This window comes from Lynx canadensis, chromosome A1 (genome assembly GCF_007474595.2).
Source record: "Lynx canadensis isolate LIC74 chromosome A1, mLynCan4.pri.v2, whole genome shotgun sequence".
Lineage (NCBI taxonomy): Eukaryota > Metazoa > Chordata > Mammalia > Carnivora > Felidae > Lynx > Lynx canadensis.
In genome coordinates this window covers 139,539,980-139,561,471 of record NC_044303.2, presented here as the reverse complement: position 1 = coordinate 139,561,471, position 21,492 = coordinate 139,539,980, and the positions used below count along the sequence as shown (strand labels likewise).

The 21,492-nt window shown below is 37.6% G+C and overlaps 1 protein-coding gene across 1 annotated transcript in view; it reads left to right on the top strand.

The window, feature by feature from the left end:
* FAM169A (family with sequence similarity 169 member A) overlaps nucleotides 1-21,492 on the top strand; it is a 70,242-nt gene that overhangs the window by 5,839 nt on the left and 42,911 nt on the right. Inside the window, exons 2-5 of the mRNA XM_030323045.2 lie at nucleotides 14,101-14,235; nucleotides 15,294-15,393; nucleotides 15,549-15,634; nucleotides 17,728-17,899. Of these exons, the coding sequence (XP_030178905.1) occupies nucleotides 14,104-14,235; nucleotides 15,294-15,393; nucleotides 15,549-15,634; nucleotides 17,728-17,899 (490 nt within the window). The 5' untranslated portion in view covers nucleotides 14,101-14,103. The remainder of the gene's footprint in view (nucleotides 1-14,100; nucleotides 14,236-15,293; nucleotides 15,394-15,548; nucleotides 15,635-17,727; nucleotides 17,900-21,492) is intronic.

The following is a 21,492-nucleotide window of genomic DNA, read 5'->3' as shown; positions in this document are numbered from 1 at the left end:
AATTTCATTTTTTCTTTAGCTCTATTGTATAGTAATTAAATAAATATTTAGTAGGCATTTTACTTTGTCAGTTTTTGTGTTTCCCATTTAGTTTTTAACTTTTCAAACAGTTGGCTTTCTTATTTTTGAATTTCTAAAAGATATTTCATAGGATTTATGTTCTCTGAGGCCTGAATTTTTTTTCACTCACCATTAACTTTCTGTGCCCATTGTGAGATGTGGCTGCACTGACTACATGACTTATCCACTATCCTAACAGATTATTCTCAAGATTTTTCTCAGATTATTCTCTTTTACTATTGCAAAGAGAGTTGCTCAGAACATTTTCATGCATGCTTCCTGGAACACTTTGCTGTCTCTAGGCTGGTTGTATACTTGTGCAACATAATACATGATACCATATTATTTCTCAAGTATTTGAACCCGTTTACACTCTTACCAGTGTATCTTAAGTGGTCCTGTTGATTCACTACCTGTCCCAATACTTAATATGAATAGATATCTTAAAAAAATACGAATAGATTTCTTAATTTTTGCTCATTTAGTGGGTACAAAATGGTACCACTTTTTTAGTGTTTATTTTTCAAAGAGAGAGAGCATGAGCAGGGAAGGGGCAGAGAGAAAGGGAGACAGAGAATCTAAAATGGTACAAAATGGTATTTAATTGTGATCCCAATTTGCGTTTTCCTGATTATGAATAAAGCAGAGACTCTCTTTATATGTGTTTATTAAACAAACAAAAAAAACGGTTGGCTTCGTATTGTGTAGTAACCATTTAAAAATGCTGGATACAGTGCATCTAACATCTGAAGAGAGAATATTGCAAGATTTAAAAAATCTTCCTCCTACAGAGTGACTAAACAATAGTTTGATGTACTCTGTGATATTTGTGCGATCAGATACATCCTGGGTCATACTGGCCTTCTGTCTCGACCTGGGAACCTGGCCCCCAGCTTAAATCCCTTGGAGACCGATTGCGTAGGTTTAGAGCCTGACTGCCACTTAATAGCGGTATGACTTTGGGCAACTTACTTAACTTCCCCACACCTGAGGCTCCTAATTGGGAGACTTAAGAATATCTGCCTTAGAGGGTCTTTTGGAGGAATGAGTGAGAGAAGATGTGTAGAGTGTTAAGCTCACGCCTGGTGAAAGGCAAACAAACAATAAATGGTAGTTCTGTCATCATCGGGAAGCACATTTCACTTTTTTTTTTTATTTTTAAATTTTTTAAATTTTTATTTATTTACTTTTTTAAACGTTTATTTATTTTTGAGACAGAGAGAGACAGAGCATGAACAGGGGAGGGTCAGAGAGAGAGGAAGACACAGAATCCGAGGCAGGCTCCAGGCTCTGAGCTGTCAGCACGGAGCCCGACGCGGGGCTCAAACTCACAGACCGTGAGATCATGACCTGAGCCGAAGTCGGACGCTCAACCGACTGAGCCACCCAGGCGCCCCGCACATTTCACTTTTAAAAATAATTATAAATGAATTTTTGCTGATACTACCCTTTTGTAAATTAAGACATTTTTTCCTGTCTTTTTTCTCCAAGTAATCAGGTATAGACACAAGTTATTGGTCAGAAGAGGCAGTAGATAATTTTACCCATCCCACTTTTCATGTGTCGAAAAGTGGATTTTGCTTCCCTGGGGTTCTGAGGTTGGTAGTACAAATGAAGAAAAATCACATTAACCTGTGGTAAGTATACTAAAAGAAGTATGCGTGAGGTACTTGTCGGAGTTTCTCTACTTGTCTCCTTTAGTTCTGTTTATTAATCTATCCTACCTAAAGCTGTGGGAACAACTGTCTGACTTAAATGTCTTTTTCCTGCTCAAGATCCTTAAATTGCCTCCTGCATCCCAAATAAAGTTCAGACTCTTTAGTCTGGTATTCTTAGCCTTTTATGTTCTGTACGGGGTTTATTTTCCTTGTGTTTCTACCACTACTTCTAATATACCTCAATTCTCTTGGTAAATCCAATGCGCCATTTTCAACATGTTTTCTGGCTTCCACGTAGTATGCTCCGTCTTTTTAGAGGGTTTTCCCCTCTATCACTGTTGAAGGTCCATGGATAGCTTTTCATCTAGCCTCAGAGCCGTACATGTCTCAGCCGTAGCGTTTCTTCCTCCTGGCACCGCTGTGTGATTTGTTTACACAAACTTTTGTTCAGTCGTTCATTTATTCATTTATTTAGTAAACATGGATCGGAGTCAGACAGGAAGGCTCCTACTATCACTTACCTCTTTTTCTCCGGGGTGTGCTGCCCACGAGAGGCAAGAAAACAATTTACTTCATCTGGGTAAGCAAACCCACCTGAGGTTGCAGGAGGCGTGGGAGAACAGGTGCATGGAGCCACGGATGGAAGTGCAGAGTTGGAGAGGCCTGGAGGGAAAGAGGCGTGGGTAGCCTGTGGTCCCGAATCTGCCGTTTTTCCAAGTTGGTATGCTCCTCTGCCCACAGTGGCAACCGTTGGTTACATTTCTTAGTTGTGTAGTGAAAGTATTAGGGGCTGGGGTGGTGATTGTGACTTGGCAGCATATTTCCTAAATTGTATGCCAGTATTAAACACCAGGTTTGGTTTGGCTGTTGCTTTTTCTTTGGGCTAGGTGTATTTTCTTTGAAGTGAAAACATCAGTCTTCTTTATGGTTTTAAATGAGATAAGCCTCTGTGATACTTTATGTCAAAGATACCTACAACATTGTGCATTTTGTTGAGACTCCTGTTTTTAACAATTGCTCGTGTCCTTGAGTTTTACTGTGCCAAACTCCTGCTAACTTTAATGAGACGTTATAAAATTAGATCTGTTACGTGGTAAAGAAGCTAGGTCAAAGGATTTTAGTTTGTCTCATGTTGAAATGAAAGCAAATTTTATGGTGCATTTATTTAAATCCTTCTTATTGTGCTTTTCCCCCTGAGATTTTTACTTGTTTATTTATATATTTACTTATTTATTTTTGAGAGGGAGACACAGAATCTGAAGCAGGCTCCAGGTTCTGAGCTGTCAGCACAGCGCCTGACATGGGGCTCGAACGCACTAGCTGTAAGATCATGACCTGAGCTGAAGTCGGACGCTCAACCGACTGAGCCACCCAGGCGCCCTTCCCAGAGTTTTGTAAACTGCTTCTGTGAGATAGAAACAGAATCCAGGTTATGAGGTACCGGAGTGGCTGCTGGCGTCTTCTAGAGGCAAATCTATTCTTTTTGCAGTACAACATGTAGTCATTCAAGTGGAAGCTTCAGTTACAGGTGATTTCTATTTCTTTGCATATGTATCTGAGCAGTATAAGTAGTTTTACTTTTTTTAAGTATTTATTTTAAGAGAGAGAGGGAGCTAGCAAGCAGGGGAGGGCAGAGAGAGAGAGAGAGAGAGAGAGAGAGAGAGAGAGAATCTCAAGCAGGCTTCTGCACTGTCAGCACAGAGCCCGATGGGCTCGAACTACTAACATGAGATCAGACCTGAGCCAAAACCAAGAGTGGGATGCTAAACCGACTGAGACACCCAGGTGCCCCAGCTCTCTCTATATCTTGCTCAAAATGTATTGATAGTTAAGAATTGAGTATCCGTTCTTGGGTGTGGTAAAATTTAGTATTTTGTGTTCTGACTCATTTTTGCTTATGAATCTTATTTCAGCCCAAGAGTCCTGTTTTGCCTCCCCGGGATAGAATATGCACCCCCCCCCCCGCCCCTGCTCCAGTCACGTTCTCTCTCCCTTGTGGTTTGGATGCAGGCACGTAAACCAAATCTTGTCACTTACATGCATCCAAGAGAGATTACATTTTCATGTTTAAATGATTTCTTAGATCTAGGACAGTCTTCCTAGATGTGAAGAGAGAACTAATTCTTAGAAAGAAAACTAGTAATATTTCTCCTGATATATGCAATCAATCTTTAACTACAATAGGACTCCTAAAAGGTTCTACTTTTAGACACAGCGTTGTGATAAAAGAACAGGCCTCAGAGCTAGACTGCCTGGATTATAAATACTAGTTCTGCCACTTAACTAGGGTGTGCCCTTGAACAGGCTACTCAGCTAGTTTCCTCATCTGGCAAGTGAAGGTAATTAAATTCCTCACTCATTGGGTTTGTGATAACAACTATTTCTGGGAATACATGGGAAGTGTTTTGAATAGAATAGGCACACAGTCCGTTGTTGGCTCAGTGATGGTTACTTCAGAAGATGATTTTGCTTCCTCCTTAAAATAAAAACAAGCAACAGGTATGAATGCTTTTTAACTTTGTGCCCCGTTAACCATAAACTTGCGGACAGTCCTCACCCATAGGTAATCAAATCTTTTTCCTTTCTCAGAGGACAGAAATGGATTTGTGCACAGTGTTGAGCCTATCTGAGATTTGATAGCTGGAGCACTTTGCTCACTGGTTTCATTTTTGTCATGTTCAGAACCTTAGCTCTAACACTGGAGAAGGATTAATGTAGGATTTAGAGCCTTGTGTAGGGCAGGATGGAGAGAAGAATAAAAAGAGAGAGATTGTTGAGCTAATGTACAGCGGCTAGGTGAGTTAGGGAAGAAAAGGATGTTAGAAAAAAGGGAAGAATCAAGAGAAGAATCATAATAAGGCTCAGGAACAGGCTTTTTGTGTAAAACGTTGAGAGCATTACAGATTATGTTGCTTGGATACCTAACCTATTTTCAATGTTGGGGAAACAGGATCATGACTTGGATTGGTTGCGATAATTATTTTTTTTTCTAAGAACTCTTTCAGCTCTAAAATGTCCATATATTTTTTTGATATTCCTTTCGCCCTCAAGCCCCCAAGTAAAATAATTATAAGAATTTTGAAGGAGGGGCGCCTGGGTGGCGCAGTCGGTAAGCGTCCGACTTCAGCCAGGTCACGATCTCGCGGTCCTCCGGGAGTTCGAGCCCCGCGTCAGGCTCTGGGTTGATGGCTCAGAGCCTGGAGCCTGTTTCCGATTCTGTGTCTCCCTCTCTCTCTGCCCCTCCCCCGTTCGTGCTCTGTCTCTCTCTGTCCCAAAAATAAATAAACGTTGAAGAATTTTGAAGGAATTTAGGAACTGAATTTAGAAAATACAGTCCCCCTTTTAAAGTGTATATTTGACATCTGGTGATTGACCTTAAATAGGGAAAACCATCACAACTGTAGCAATTTGTTTTTTCTTTTTCATATTTTCTTCCTTAGAACATTCATTCTCTTAAATAGTTATGTAATAATTTAGGGAAAAGGGGTAGAATTATTAAAAGATGGATGTGAAGTAGCTGATGGGCATCTTAGAATTCTTACGTAAGAGGTATTAGTATTGTGTTTTTATACAAGTTAGCCAGGATTAATGAGCATAACATTTGCTTAATTTATAAATTAATTTGGACACTTTTTACACTTCATTATCCATTCTGCGTAAATTTTTTGATGAGTTAGTTTGCTTAAGGCAACACTAAGCTTTCTCATTCATGTAGAACCTATTTAGCCCTTTTGGTTTATCTCATGGGCAGAGCATAAAGTGCTTGACAAAATTTGATCTGACAGCTTTACAGTTATGTAACATAGAACAGAAGCTTAACAACAAAAAAGAGGGAGAAGTGAGTGATTTATCATAGCAACCTATATTTCTGTCTAGAGCTTTACCACTTTTCTCTTGCCTCTAAACTGTAGCAGAACCGCCATACGGCTAGTAATTTAAAGTCTTAACCAGTATTTTTTCTAAATAATTACAAACATTTAGAGGTGAAAAGGTCCTTAGGATTATCCTGTCCAGTTGCATCACATTACTAATGAGAATACAGAAGCCTGAAGAGGGTAAGTAACTTGCCCAGGGTCACTGACTTAGCTAGTGGCAGAGCTGACCCAGGAACCATGGTCATAGAATTCCAATTCCAATTGCTCTTTCTGGTGTAATAGGTGAATAGAATACTTAATAACAAGATAATTATTGCAGTATTTTTCAAAAGGAGCTTTCCTATAACCATGACAAATATGATTTTGAATATTGAGTAAAAATAATTGTATTGGGAGGCGTGTCTCATTGTACCTATTCTTCTAGCCCTCCTAGTGGTATGACGTTCTGTTTCTTCATGTATAGATTGAAGCTGGTAGAAATATCTCACTATATATCCAATGTGGCTGTGGCTTTCTCTTTAAAGTCTTGTATATGGTCCCTTCTCAGTAAATATTACCTGTTGCTGTTAACCAACTGATGTATAATAGTTTCTGTCTTCATTTAAATACTATCAGGTGATTATTTAGTCAATAAAATTGAACACTGAAAGCAAGCAGTAATAAAAGTAATGGATCTAAGGAGAGATTTGCAACACAAAAACATTTTAGAAGAGGTGTATGTGTGTGTGTGTGTGTATGTATATGCACCTTTGGAATTAGAGAAATACTTTCTAATTCTTTTCATACTAAAAACTATGAAACTATGGTTGTTTTTAAACTGTATTCAGAAATGACAACTTGTAAGTAAAATTTCTCTCCCTAGTAATGCTTTTCTGCAAATTTCAGAGTATTTAACTTGTAGGACTACAGGAACACATGATTGTTCCGTTTTGTGTTTGTGTGTGTGTGTGTGTGTGTATGAATAATCTTTGGCTAATAATAATAATAAGCCCAGAAGCAGTGTTTTTCTGTTTAAAGACTGTAGTCTACAAAGGTTTAAGAATGAAGGGTAATAAATTTGTTTTTACACTTTAATTAGTTTAGTCACGTTGTGCTTGTCTTTAGTCCTATACCTATAGTGCAGTGTTTTCTAAAATGCACTGATGTATTACTGGTGATTTAGGAGATGCTCTTAAGTGGTTTTGAGGTGAATGTTTAAATGATGGTAGTTAAAAATTTTAATGCTGAATAGGAAAACGTGTAATCTGATCTATCATATGGGTGGTTTTATAGTTACAGGTGAATAAAATATTTCTTAAAAAAGTGGCTTGAGGGGCGCCTGGGTGGCGCAGTCGGTTAAGCGTCCGACTTCAGCCAGGTCACGATCTCGCGGTCTGTGAGTTCGAGCCCCGCGTCGGGCTCTGGGCTGATGGCTCAGAGCCTGGAGCCTGTTTCCGATTCTGTGTCTCCCTCTCTCTCTGCCCCTCCCCCGTTCATGCTCTGTCTCTCTCTGTCCCAAAAATAAATAAACGTTGAAAAAAAAAAAAAAGTGGCTTGAGATTCTGATGTATGCTGCAACATGCAGCCTTAAAACCATTGTGCTAAGTGAAATAAGCCAAATGCTAAGAGACAGTTATTGCATTGCCTAGAATAGGCAAATTCATAGAGACAGGTAACAGAATGGTGGTTATTAGCAGCCGGGGAAAGAAGAAATGGGAAATTATTGTTTAATGGGTACATAGTTTCTCTTTGGGATAATGAAAAAGTTGTGGAAATGAACAGCGGTGATGTTTATACAACGGTGTTGTATGCTTACTGCAGTGCTTACTGCTGCAGAATTGTAAATCTAGAAATGGTTAAAATGCTGCGTTTTATATGCATGTTTTACTAAATTAAAAAAAAGCAGAGGGGAGGAAATAGGATGAGAGGTGTGTGTATTTTTAAAGAAGCAAATTGGGGGGCGCCTAACTGGCTCAGTTGGTAGAGCATGTGACTTTTGCTCTCAGGGTCAAGAGTTCAAGCCCCCGCATTGGGTGTAGAGCTTACCCAATAAAAAAGAAAACTAAAGAAAAGAAGAAGTCACTTGAGAAATATATTGAATAGTGATGTAGGCACTTAACACATTGGGGGAAATGTTCGTGGTGGTATGCAAATTATTGAAGGTTGGGCAACACAAGAGGAAAGTTCAATGGCTTACAGAGAGTGGCACATGTTTCAGTCTCAGTGTGCTGTGGACTAGTGGGTGGGCAGACACATGACTTTTACCTGAACCGTATTAGATGAGAAACTAAGCCCTCTCTAAGACTGGTTATTGCCCTAAAATTGTCTTATTCCAGGCTATAATCTTGGGTTCTTTATTCAGATAACCTCCTTTGCCTGTTTGATAGAATTGTTGTCTTTTTAATAATGAAACCAAAAAACTGCATTTAAAACATGACATTAGCATTTAAAATCTTTTAAAAACCATAGCATAGTAACAGATGAAAAAGAAAATCACCTATAAACTTGGTGTCCCGTCAAGACTACTTTTCATTCTGTGTCCATTTTGTATTCTTTGTCTCGACTTTAAATCTAAATCTAAACTTGTAAATTAAGTTTTTGGTAGCAGGCTTCAGACATTAACTTCTGTTTCACTCTTTATTAAAAACATTTTTTTTAATGTTTATTTTTGAGAGAGAGAGACAGAGATAGAGACAGAGCGTGTGCAGGGGAGGGGCAGAGAGAGAGGGAGACCCAGAATCCGAAGCAGGCTGCAGGCTCCAGGCTCCGAGCTGTCAGCAGTGAGCCCGATGTGGGGCTTAAACCCACGAATCATGAGATCATGACCTGAGCCAAAGTTGGACACTCAGTCACCTGAGCCACCCAGATGCCCCTGTTTGATTCTTCAGATTCTAATTACTGTTAGCAAGTTAAATTTTTATTTTTATTCTTAAAAAAAATTTTTTTTAAGATTTATTTTTAAGTAATCCCTACACCCAACAAGGGGCTCAAACTCAAAACCCTGAGATCCAGAGTCACAGGCTTCACCTACTGAGCCAGCCAGGTGCCCCCAGCAAATGAAATTTTTAAATGTGTTTCATTCATACATAGCTTGTTCTGGTAGCTAATTTTCAACAGAGTCTTTTGAGTTGGTTTAAGGGAAATGGTATAATAGTAATCTTTCTTGAGCATTGTCTAGTCAGTGGTATGGACCATTAAATGTCTCTTAGGGTGCCTGGTAGTTCAGTTGCCTAAGTGTCTGCCTTCAGCTCAGGTCATGATCTCACAGTTCGTGAGTTTGAGCCCCACTTTGGGCTCTGCTGTAGGTTCGGAGCCACCTTCGGATCTTCTGCCCCTCTTTCTCTCTGCCCCTGCTCGCTCTCTCTCTCTCTCTCTCTCTCTCAAAAATAAATAAATAAACTTAAACAAAAATCTCTTAATGCTTTACATGGATATAAGGCTGGAATCTTGTCTACAAGTAAGTAAAAACAGTTATACATTCTCTTAACTAGTGTCCTAATTATGTGTCTTTCATCTACTATTGACCATTTGTTTTGTGTTTTTAGCTTGACCTAAAATTTTAATCTTCATTAGAATAGTTAGATCGGACTATAGAATGTAATGATGTATTTCCTTAGTTTGCTTTTGCATACTGACTTTGACAGAGATAAAAAGATAGTCTCAAACTAACAAATAAGCTTGCTTAAGTATTGCTGTTTTATTTTATGATCCTTTTCAGACTCCACCATCTTAGTTATATATAGGCTCCTGGTTGGGCTGTCTTAAAATCTTTAGGTTTATTTTTCCTTTTTAAAAATTGGCTGGAAATCTTGTGGGATTGCTTTCGTCAATAGTTTCACAAATTTATCTTGCTTTCTCCCTTTATTTAGACTTTTACATTTGCTGACAGATGGGCTGAATTGGTGTGTTCTATTTCTAGGTTTTGATTTTAAAAATCAGTTTGATTAAATATATAAATATACAGCATTATTTGAATACAATAACAAATTATTTGAATAAAATTAGGTTCCCAGTCATGTGTGCACCAAGTTTTAAAGTTCTTAGGATCAAGATTTCAGATTATGGTAAAAAAAAAAAAAAAAGTAAGTTCTCATTATCCTCATATCTTCAAACTTCAGAAAAATATATTTAATTATATATAATTGTTACTGTATGTGTCCTGTCTTTTATGTGTTTATCTCATATTTCCATTAGATATTCAGTTCTTGGCTACTAATACTTTTGTTGTGATAAAACGTATCTGAAGGTCACTTCAGGGAAAAGTAACTTCTATTTTCTCAGTTGATTTTCTTCTGCCTTTCCCCTTTTAAATTTTCCTTTATCAAAACTGAAGAAGTTATTGACAAATAGAGCATTTCTGCTCTTCAGTTTTTATTTTGGGTAAATATAAAATAGGAAAATTTTAAAACAAAATTATCTGTACTAACTTTACACTTCCTTTAAAAACTGGTAACTCCAGGGGTGCCTGGGTGGCTCAGTCAGTTAAGCGTTGACTTCACACTCGTCGACTTCACCACTCAGGGCTTCGAGCCCTGCGTCAGGCTCTGTGCTGATAGCTCAGAGCCTGGAACCTGTTACAGGTTCTGTGTCTCCCTCACTCTCTGATCCTCCCCGCTTACGCTCTGTCTTTCTCTCAAAAAGGAAAACATTAAAAAAAAATAAATAAAAACAAAAGAACTGGTAGCTCAGTATTTGACGTAGATTGTAACTTTTTATTTGACTTTTTATCATGGAGATTTTAAAGAGTACACAAATAAGCATCCTCTCCACAATGCATCTGACAGGTCTCTTAAGTTTTCTTTTCTTTTTATTTCATTTATCTCTCTCTCTTTCTCTCTCTATTTATTTATTTATAATGGAGTTGTATTTATTTTTTTTATGAGTGGCGGGAAAAAGGCAGAGGGAAAGGGAGAGAGAGAATCTTAAGCAGGCTCCACGCTCGTTGTGGAGCCTGATGAGGGGCAGATCATGACCTGAGCCCAAATCAAGAGTCAGACACTTAACCAAGTGACCCACCCAGGTGCTGCTCTTAAATTTCTTTTAATTTACATCAGTTTCCACTCTTTTTTTAAAACTCCATTCTCTGTTAAAGAAACTGAGTTCTAAATATGGATGGCTGCATACTTAAGGTTTCATTTCATGCTTGTCTAATGGCTTGGTTAGATTTGGGTCCAGTGTTCTTGTCATATCACGTGAGAATGCATATGTCTGCTCATCTTAATTTTAGTAAGATTGGTCACTGTAGGTATACAGACCTAACACTAATGAGTGCATGTATCCCTACCAAAATAATCATACCCAAATATTCATAGTAGCTCAGCTGTCCATCAGTAGTAGAATAGGTAAACAAACTGTATTTGGTGTGATGGAACACTACATAGTAATAAAAGGGACAAATTAACTGGTCTAACCGACAATATTGATGTTTCATACAGAAGTAATGTTGAGTGAAGAGAGTTAATGCAACAAAGAGCCTGCTGTATGATTTCAGATATAAGAAGTTCAAAGATGGGTAAAATTGTCTGTTTTAAACGTACTCTAAGACCAATGAAATAATACTACCTTATTAAAAACTTTGCCCTCCTCTGATTGAAGTAGCTCCCCTTAATCATATACTCAGTTTCCATAGGTATTAGGATATATTTCCATATCTTACTACATTGGTTTGTCTATTCATATGCTTGTCATCACATTGTTTAATGTTTTAATAGTATGGTGCTTTTTTCTGTTGTTTTTTTTAGATTTTATTTTTTTCATGTTTGGTTATTTATTTTTAGAGAAAGAGAAACAGAGCATGAGCAGGGGAGAGTCAGAGAAGGAGATAGAGAATCCTCAGCAGGCCTGATCTTTACCTGTGCCAAAATCAAGAGTCAGATGGGTGGGGCACCTGAGTTGCTCAGTTAAGCATCCAACTTATGCTCAGGTCATGAATTCATGGTTTGTGAATTCGAGCCCTATGTCAGGCTCTCTGCTGTCAGTGCAGAGCCCACTTTGGATCCTCTGTCCCTCTCTCTGCACTACCCCCCCCCCCAAATACATAAACGTTAAAAAAAAAAGATGCCTAATTGACTAAGCGCCCCAGTTGCCCCTAGATTTTATTTTTAAGTAATCTCTACAGCCAAGTTGGAGCTCAAACTTACAACCTTGAGATCAAGAGTCACATGCTCCATCTGCTGCGCCAGCTAGGTGACACCCCTTTTTGTCATTTATTTTATTTTAGTTTTTAGAAGTAGACTCTGCTCAGTGTGGGGCTTGAACTTACAACTTCAAGATCAAGAGTTGTGTGCTCTACTGACTGAGCCAGCCAGGTGCCCCTAAAAGTTTTATGATAACTTTTTTGTTTTTTTAAATTTGTATTTAAATTTTGGTTAGTTAACATACAGTGCAATATTGGTTTCAGGAGTAGAATTCAGTGGTTCCTCACTTACATACAACACCTACTGCTCATCACAAGTGCCCTCCTTCGTACCCATCATCCATCTAGTCCATCTCCCACCCACCTCCCTCCGTCAACCCTCAGTTTGTTCTCTATTGTTAAAGAATCTCTTGTGGTTTGTTTTCTTTTTTTTTTTTTTTTTTTTTACTCCCTTCCCATATGTTCATCTGTTTTGTTGCTTAAATTCCATGTAGGAGTGAAATCATATGGTGTTTGTCTTTCTCCGTCCGATTTTGGTTGACATAGTATGTTCTAGCTCCATCTATGTCATTGCAAATGGCAAGATTTCATTCTTTTTGATGGCTGAGTAATATGCCATTCTATGCGGGCGTGCCACCTGCCCACCCACCCCACATCTTCTTTATCAGTCAGTGGACATTTGGGCTCTCTCCATAGTTTGGTTATTGTTGATAATTATGTGTTTTAGTATCTGACAGGGTTCATACTTTTCTCCAATCATTGCTCTGCCTTTTCAGGATTTTTCTAGCTACTCTTGCTTATTTATTTCTTCTAATTAACTTTATAACTTGTTTTCCCTCAGGAAACAATAAAACCCTAAAGGTATTTTCATTAGGATTCCATTAAATTAATAGATTATCTTAGGGAGGACTAATACCTTTTTGGTGGTGAAGCATCCTTTCTAAGAATATGGTTTGTGTTTCCTGTTTGTTCACTTTGTTTCTTATAGTAATGTTTTAGACTTAAATAGGTTTCCTGTTGTTTATTGTTGTTAAATTTAAGCCTATTTTAATTTTTGGTGTTTAAATGGGATCTTATTTTCTATTTTTACTCATTTTTTCCCATTCATTATTATTTTTTACCAGTGGTTATTGTAAATATGAAGGCTTGATTTATATGTTTAATTTTATATCTTGCTATTTGACTATAATTTCGTATTATTTGGAATAATTTTTCCATTAATTCTGTGGGATTTTTCAATTAAATAAATTATTTGCAAATTGAGGTAGCAATAGTCTTCTGCTGCAACCCTCACACCCATCCCGAATTGTTATGCCTTAATTGCTTTCTCTCATCTAATTGCATTGACAGATACATATATAATTTTATATAGTAGTAGTGTCCTTATTTTTCTTGGCTTTAGTGTTTCCCCACTAAAGTGTTGGGTTTTTTTTTTAATAGCTATATATATGAGAGATGTAATTTACATGCTGTAACGTTTACCTACTGCAACTGTACAATTCAGTGATTTTTAAAATAAATTTGTAGGGTTGTACCATTACTATAATCCAATTGTAGAACAGTTTTGTTATTCCCAAAAGTTCCTATGTGTTTGTCCTTTTACAGTGGCTTAAATGTTGGCAGGTATAGGATGATATATGCATGTGTGTTTATATGTAAATATGTATATCCTATACCTGTATAAATATATTTTTATCATTTTAAGGAATTATTCATTAATTTCTATTTATATTAAATTAAAAAAATTTTTAATATTTACTTATTTTTGACAGAGAGAGAGAGAGACAGCATGAACGGGGGAGGGGCAGAGAGAGAGAGAGGGAGACACAGAAACCAAAGTAGGCTCCAGGCTCTGAGCTGTCAGCACAGAGCCTGATGCGGGCTCGAACTCACAGACTGCGAGATCATGACCTGAGCCAAAGTCGGATGCTCAACCGACTGAGCCACCCAGGCGCCCCATGTTAAATTTTTTTTAATGTTTATTTATTTTTGAGGGACAGAGTATGAGTGGGGGTGGGGCAGGGAGAGAGGGAGACACAGAATCCGAAACAGGCTCCAGGCTCTGAGCTGTCAGCACAGAGCCAGACATGGGGCTTGAACTCGTGAACTGCAAGTTCATGACCTGAGCCTAAGTCAGACGGTCAACCGACTGAGCCACCCAGGTGCCCCGATTAATTTCTATTTCATTGCTTGCTTTACTACAAATGAACGTTTAACAGTTTTATTGTTTGATATACATTTGCAATCAGTGGGCTCAAATTGTTGTCTGTCTTGGCATAGTGAAAATGAAGTTTCCTTGAAGTGTGGTGTTACAATAAAATTTTTTTTTCTATGAGTAAAGAAAGGTAACATTTCATGTTCTGAAACATTTGTTCCATGTTGTTTGTTGAAGAGGATGGCATTCCCTGTGGATATGCTGGATAATTGCAGTCATGAAGAATTGGAAAATTCTGCTGAAGATTACATGTCAGATCTAAGGTGTGGCGACCCTGAAAACCCTGAACGTTTTTCTCTTCTCAATATCACGGTAAGGTGTGCTAAGGTGATTGTTATCAGTCTTTTCAGTTGAGTTTGTATGTGAAATCGTATCTGCTTACTTTTTAAAATGTTAACTACTCACTTTTGAAATTTTTATCAAAAGGCTATTGAGTAAAGTGAATAAATATTGATTTGTTAGTATAGCAGTATGATCAAGTTTTAAAAAAACACACTCTACAGGTTATTGCTTAATATTTACATTATGCCTTTAAAATTATATGTAAGTTGTGTAACAGTTTGCTGAGACTGGTTACGGGATTTGAGCTGACTAAATGTAGATTGAGAATTTGTGGTTTTAGAAGGTTTTTAAGAAAGAAAAATCAGAACACTAAATTGCACATTTTTGTACCACAGATCTTCCTTTTCCTAAAGTACTAGAATCAAGCTTTCTAATTAGTAAGCATGATATATTGTGAAAGAAAGATAATTAGACTTGGAATTGTTAGAATTTCACTGTGAACTAGATGGTAGGCAAATTCTCTAACCTTTATAGCCCTTGTAGTTTTCTTCTAGTAAGTGATGTTTAAGGGAATCTTTCAAGTCTCTTCTTGTAAAGCACCAGTATTTTATAATTATCTGAATTGTAGTATCATCTGTAAGTGGGGAATTATGGTCAGATTAATGAAGGTAGGCAAATCTTAGAATATCATGTGTCTTACTGGAAAAACTGATTTACCTGTCTGATGTCTTTTACTATAAAATGGAGTTTTTTTTTCCCGTGAAATTGTGTAACAGATAATAAACTAGTGTCTTTTTTTAATGAGTTTATATGTACCCATATCATGCCTTTGTTTTTATTCGTCTCTGTGGCTAGAGTACAATAATAATATTTATTGAAATAAACTTTAGTTTTTTGTCCCCGAAGATAATAAAATTCTTGCAAAAGGGAAGTCTGATATAATTTTTTGACACGAGAAATCCCTTCTATGAAATTACATAATTAGCATTAATGTAGGAAAAGTTTAATATTTTGGTAGAAGCATGTTGTTTTTGTCCTATATTTTCTTAATAGACTTTTCACTAATCTTTACTCACTTGTCATTTCAGATTCCTATTAGCCTGTCCAATGTAGGCTTTGTACCTCTTTATGGTGGAGATCAGACTGAGAAAATTCTTGCTCTCTTTGCACCTGAGGACTCACTCACAGGTACCTTTTTTTTTTTTTTTTTTTTTTTTTTTCTTAATAAATGGGGCCACATTGTATTATAAAGTGTAGATATATTTATCTATATAAACCTTATCAAATAGTAATATTGTATGCTATAAGACTTAAATGTTAATAATCATTTATTCTATTTTTAGCTGTGGCACTTTACCTTGCTGATCAGTGGTGGGCTATTGATGATATTGTGAAAACATCTGTCCCTTCTAGAGAAGGGCTTAAGCAGGTAACAAGATCCTTTATTTAAAAGTGTTTCTTATGAGGCCATTTCACAGTTTGTTTCCCATTAAACATTGATAGTTCTTAAAGTTATTGATCACTTCTCCATTTTAATATGACCAGGTTGTATTAGATGATTAAAGTTTCATTGTTTTGATGAAGCTGGTACTCTGATTGGGCTTCCTCAGTTTTATGTGGCTCTGAATGTATCTGAGAATTGAGTGATGAAGAGTGAGTCTCTATGGGTTACTTGAATGGTAGTTACCTGTATTGGCTTCAGCTTCTGATTTCCGTATAGGGTAGAGAAAAACCTAGTTCCCTCCGTGTGTTTGCTTAGGTTCTCTGTCTCTAGGAGAGACTGACCAGGAACCTTGCCTATCAGTAGGCCCATTTCAGGTGGTCTATTCAAGTGCTCTACACAGTGGAATAGAAGGGAGATCCTCACTAGCATACTTCCAGGCTTTGTCCCTTTTTTTGTGTCCTCGTCACCATCTTCTCATTTCCTTCGAGGAAGACATAGATGACCTGAATTCTGCATGCCACAGTGCTGAATGGGAGAACCAGGCTGTGAAAGGCAGAATTAAGAAACAAAGAGGATCTAACATGATGAAAAGTAGTTACCCATAGGTTCAAAAAAATAACTGCACATGTACACCGTGAAGAATAAGCTAAAACAACGCATATGAAAACGATTGGGCTTTAGTTAATTAGAAGTAAAATGAAGGTAAACAAAAAAGCTAATACAAGAACTGAAGTTTATATAGCAAAGCCCGATTGTTTTAACAGTATCTTCAGTGTTTATGTCTGTAGTATCTTCAAGCCCCAGTGGGAAGAGAGATGATAAGGATCTGGAGCATTTCAAGAGTGAGAACTGGAATGGCAAAAGTACCCAAAATTGCATTAGATCAGTCCTTGCTTTCATTCGTTCCTATGTTCCTGTGGTAGGAATTTAGAGGAATGTCATGGCTCTCTTCAATTATTTTTAGACTGTATGGCTCCAGAGTATCAAAGTACAGTCTTTGGCTATAGTCAACTCAGTATAAAAAAGAATTATATACTGGTCAGAGCTGTTCAAGGAAGGAATGGGTTGCCTGGAAAGCAAGTGAGCTTTGTCATTTCGTGTGTTGTTTGGTATCTGACCTCTCCTACTGTGTAGTATAGTTAAGCGTTTTTGTTTAGTTTTGAGAGGAGTGTTGGTATATGGGTTAATGCTTTTTTTCTTCACTCACCTAATTATAGGGCACTCTTGTTTTTCTTCAAGGAGACTTGAGGAGAAATACCTTATGGGTAGTAAGTACTCTTGTTTTTAGTGGTGAAAGATGTCTGTGGGAGGAAAACCCCATTGTTTGATGTCAGAAAGTTGGTGAGTGGTCCCTGTGACCATGTAACCCTGCATGTAGGAAGTGAGGCTCTGTTTCCATTCTGTGACTGCCCCAAGTTTGTTTTTTATCAGACTTGCCTGGTACCACTGTCATCACTCATCTGATCTGGCAGAAGGGTCTGTGGGTATGTATGTGGGGTGAGGTGGGTGTTTCTTATAGTTGTTTAACTATAGACATGACTGTTAAATGAACATTTTACCTGGAAAAAATGAGAGAGATTCCTTTCCTAGGAACATAATTATGGATTTCCTCATCAAGTAAGGTAATGATTCTTAAAGATCTAGAGGATAACAGGAAGGTTTCTTTTTTTCTTTTTTTTTTTCTTTTTTATTTAATATTGAGACTGGAATGGGGTGAAAAGAACTGAAGCAGTAGAAGTAGCCTGGGTCTGGGCAGCTGGTAGCAGAAACAAAACACTTGAGCGCTAAGGAAGAGATGGCTAGATCATTGGTACATTGGAAATTAGTTTTTCCTGTTTTAGAATTTTGCTGAGAGGCACTATTTCCATGCCTATGTGTCTATAGAAATGGATTGTTGTTGGCATGAATGGTTACTCTTATCACCACTTTTACTGTGATGATAAGTTTAAGAAATCATTATTAGTGTATTTAAAGTGCTTTGTGCATGCCAGTATGAGGTGTGGAAGCAGGGAGCAAGGTGGATAACATCTCTGAATGCATATCATAACTGTTGTGCCTGTGTCTGACTCTCTTTCCAGGTGAGAACTCTTGGGGAGAGAGTGGTACTGTATGTTCTGAATCGAATTATTTATAGAAAACAGGAAATGGAGAGAAATGAGATACCATTCCTGTGCCATAGCAGTACTGATTACGCTAAGATTCTGTGGAAGAAAGGAGAGGCCATTGGGTTTTATTCAGTTAAGCCTACAGGTGAGTCTTTAAAAGTTATTTAAACTACATATTATGGAAGCTTCCTTTTTAGACCCCAACTGTATCTGTATCCTTTTAAATTACTCTTTAGAGTTTAAATTGAGGTGATTTTACTTACTATTTCTTAGGAGTACTTTGATTCTACCTTTCTATGTAAAAGAGGATTGTTAGGAAAGTCTTTTGAAAAAAAAAACAAAACAAAAATAAACGTTTGACAGAGGGTAAGATTTGTACACATATGTGTAAAGAGAGGTGTACTTTTTTTTTAATTTTTTTTTTTTCAACGTTTATTTATTTTTGGGACAGAGAGAGAGACAGAGCATGAATGGGGGAGGGGCAGAGAGAGAGGGAGACAAAGAATCGGAAACAGGCTTCAGGCTCCGAGCCATCAGCCCAGAGCCCGACGCGGGGCTTGAACTCACGGACCGCGAGATAGTGACCTGGCTGAAGTCGGAGGCTTAACCGACTGCGCCACCCAGGCGCCCCAAGAGAGGTGTACTTTGATCCTCTGATTTGGCTGTCTTGACTTCTTACCATGCCCTTCTCTCTCTCCCTCTCCCCTCCCCCCCCACCTTTAAATTTTAGTTAGTTAACACACAGTGCAATATTGGTTTTAGGAGTAGAGTTCAGTGATTCCTCACTTATACAACACCCAGTGCTTATCACAAGTCCTTCCTTAGTACCTATCACCCTTCCCTTAATTTAAAGTGGTTGTTTGATTCCTGCTGCTGTCACCATCACAGGCTCCTTTTAAAACCACTGTCTACCTGTGGACCAAATGCATGGCCTCTGTCTGCCTCACACAAGTGATTAAGCCTGATTTATTAAAGGCAGCTTTGCTAATTACCATGAAAAACAATATATTTCGAGAACTTAGCTTTGAAATTGTTAATCTTCTGAAGTTTGGATTTTTTTTAAAGTTTATTTATTTTGAGAGAGAGAGAGAGAGAGAGAGAGCGAGCGAGCTCGAGCGCACAAGCAGGGGAGGGGCCGAGAGAGAGAACCGAAGCAGGCTCTGCACTGTCCTTTTGGAGTCCGATGTGGGGCCCTAACTCACAAACTGCAAGATCATCACCTGAGCCGAAATTGAGAGTTGGACACTTAACCAAGACTGAGCCCCCGAGACACCCCTGAAGTTTGGATTTTTGATCCTAAGACTTAGCTATACCCTATTCCTAAAAGATGGGTGCCACTTTATTTTGCTTTACCTATTTTCCTGCTGTTTCAGTTCCCTGGAGGTACTGAAGCCACAAAGCTCTAACTTGCTTGATCTGTGTATATGTATATACCCACCACATAGCAAAGTCGGCCTGTTCTGTACCTTGACCGGAAGACCTTTCGTAGAGAACACTCAGATTAATTTTTGGTCTTTTTTACATTTCACACCTTCCAGATTTAGCTCTTTTTTTTTTTTTTGGTCTGATCAAGTTTGGAACTAGCTCATAGGCATTTGGAGCACATATTAGCTTATACTTATTTATTTGGAGCTTTGCTTTAGATGAAAGGCACACAGTTAAAGGGTATAACATTGCTCTTTGAGTGTTTCTGATCAGTACCTGATTCCAGGAGCGTGCTTCTCTTCCTTTTTCATGCGCATTTGGGCTCCTTCTCTCCTCGGTGACCTGGCCTCTAGTTTTGCTTGTTTTGGTAGTTAACTAAATATTATATCCTGGAGTTTTCAAGTGCCGGTTGTCCACCACTTTTAGCACCTTCCGCAATTTTCTACTAATTGTATTACCTCCTTACTATTTATTTTCGTTCTTTCCCACTTTTAAGTTTTGGCTCTCATCCACCAGATAACAATGAAATTAGGTGTGCTTATACCAGACTTTGAATTAATAACCATTTAATTCAGTCTGAAACTATTATTATTTTTTTTTTTTCAACGTTTACTTATTTTTGGGACAGAGAGAGACAGAGCATGAACGGGGGAGGGGCAGAGAGAGAGGGAGACACAGAATCGGAAACAGGCTCCAGGCTCTGAGCCATCAGCCCAGAGCCCGACGCGGGGCTCGAACCCACGGACTGCGAGATCATGACCTGGCTGAAGTCGGACGCCTAACCGACTGCGCCACCCAGGCGCCCCATGAAACTATTATTTTTTTTTAAAGGAAACCCAGGTGTAAAATATTTTGGAAAAATTGCTCAAAACAAATACTAAAGCACTTTCTTTTTATTTTATTTTTTTAATTTTCTTATTATTTATTTATTTTTTTTGTAAGTTTATTTTTTAAAGTTTACTTCTAGATTAGTTAGTATATAGTGAAGCAATGATTTCAGGAGTATCTTCCTTAATGCCCATTTAGCCCATCCCCCCTCCCACAACCTCTCCAGTAACCCTCAGTTTGTTCTCCATATTTATGAGTCTCTTCTGTTTTGTCCCCCTCCTGTTTTTATATTATTTTTGCTTCCCTTCCCTTATGTTCATCTGTTTTGTCTCTTAAAGTCCTCATATGAGTGAAGTCATATGATTTTTGTCTTTCTCTAATTTCACTTAGCATAATACCCTCCAGTTCCATCCACGTAGTTGCAAATGGCAAGATTTCATTTGTTTTGATTGCCGAGTAATAGTCTGTTGTGTATATATATACCACATCTTCTTTACCCATTCATCCATCGTTGGACATTTGGGATCCTTACATACTTTGGCTTTTGTTGATAGTGCTACTATAAACATGGGGGTGCATGTGTCCCTTTGAAATAGCACACCTGTAGCCCTTGGACAAATGCCTAGTAGTGCAATTGCTGGGTCGTAGGGTAGTTCTATTTTTAGTGTTTTAAGGAACCTGCATACTGTTTTCCAGAGTGGCTGCACCAGCTTGCATTCCCACTAAAACACTTTCTGATAGAAGTATTCATAATCTATGTATCAGGAAAAAAACTCCCAGTAACAAAAAGATAAAATCTTTATTAAACAAATATGTATTGAATGAAAGCCTTATGATATTACTCTTTATGATTTTTAAGTTAAATAGCATATTGGTATATTGGGATATTTGTTGGGATGTAAAATTAGTTTTGATATATAAAAGGATTTATATATATAAAAGTATATATATATATACATTTAAAAGGATTTACATATATATTTATATATATAAGGATTTACATGTATTTATATATGTAAGGATTTACATATATATTTATATATAAAAAGGATTTATATATATTTATATGTATATAAGGATTTATATATATATTTATATATAAGGATATATATTTATATATGCTTTTATATATATATTTATATGTGTATATAAAAGGTTTTATATAGGGGCGCCTGGGTGACGCAGTCGGTTAAGCGTCCGACTTCAGCCAGGTCACGATCTCGCGGTCCGGGAGTTCGAGCCCCGCGTCAGGCTCTGGGCTGATGGCTCAGAGCCTGGAGCCTGTTTCCGTTTCTGTGTCTCCCTCTCTCTCTGCCCCTCGCCCGTTCATGCTCTGTCTCTCTCTGTCCCAAAAATAAATAAACATTGAAAAAAAAAATTAAAAAAAAAAAAAAAATAAAAGGTTTTATATATATAATAGGATTTGACTGTTTATGAAATCAAATCCTATTACAGTGTAATGAAATTTAAGAAACTGTATAATTT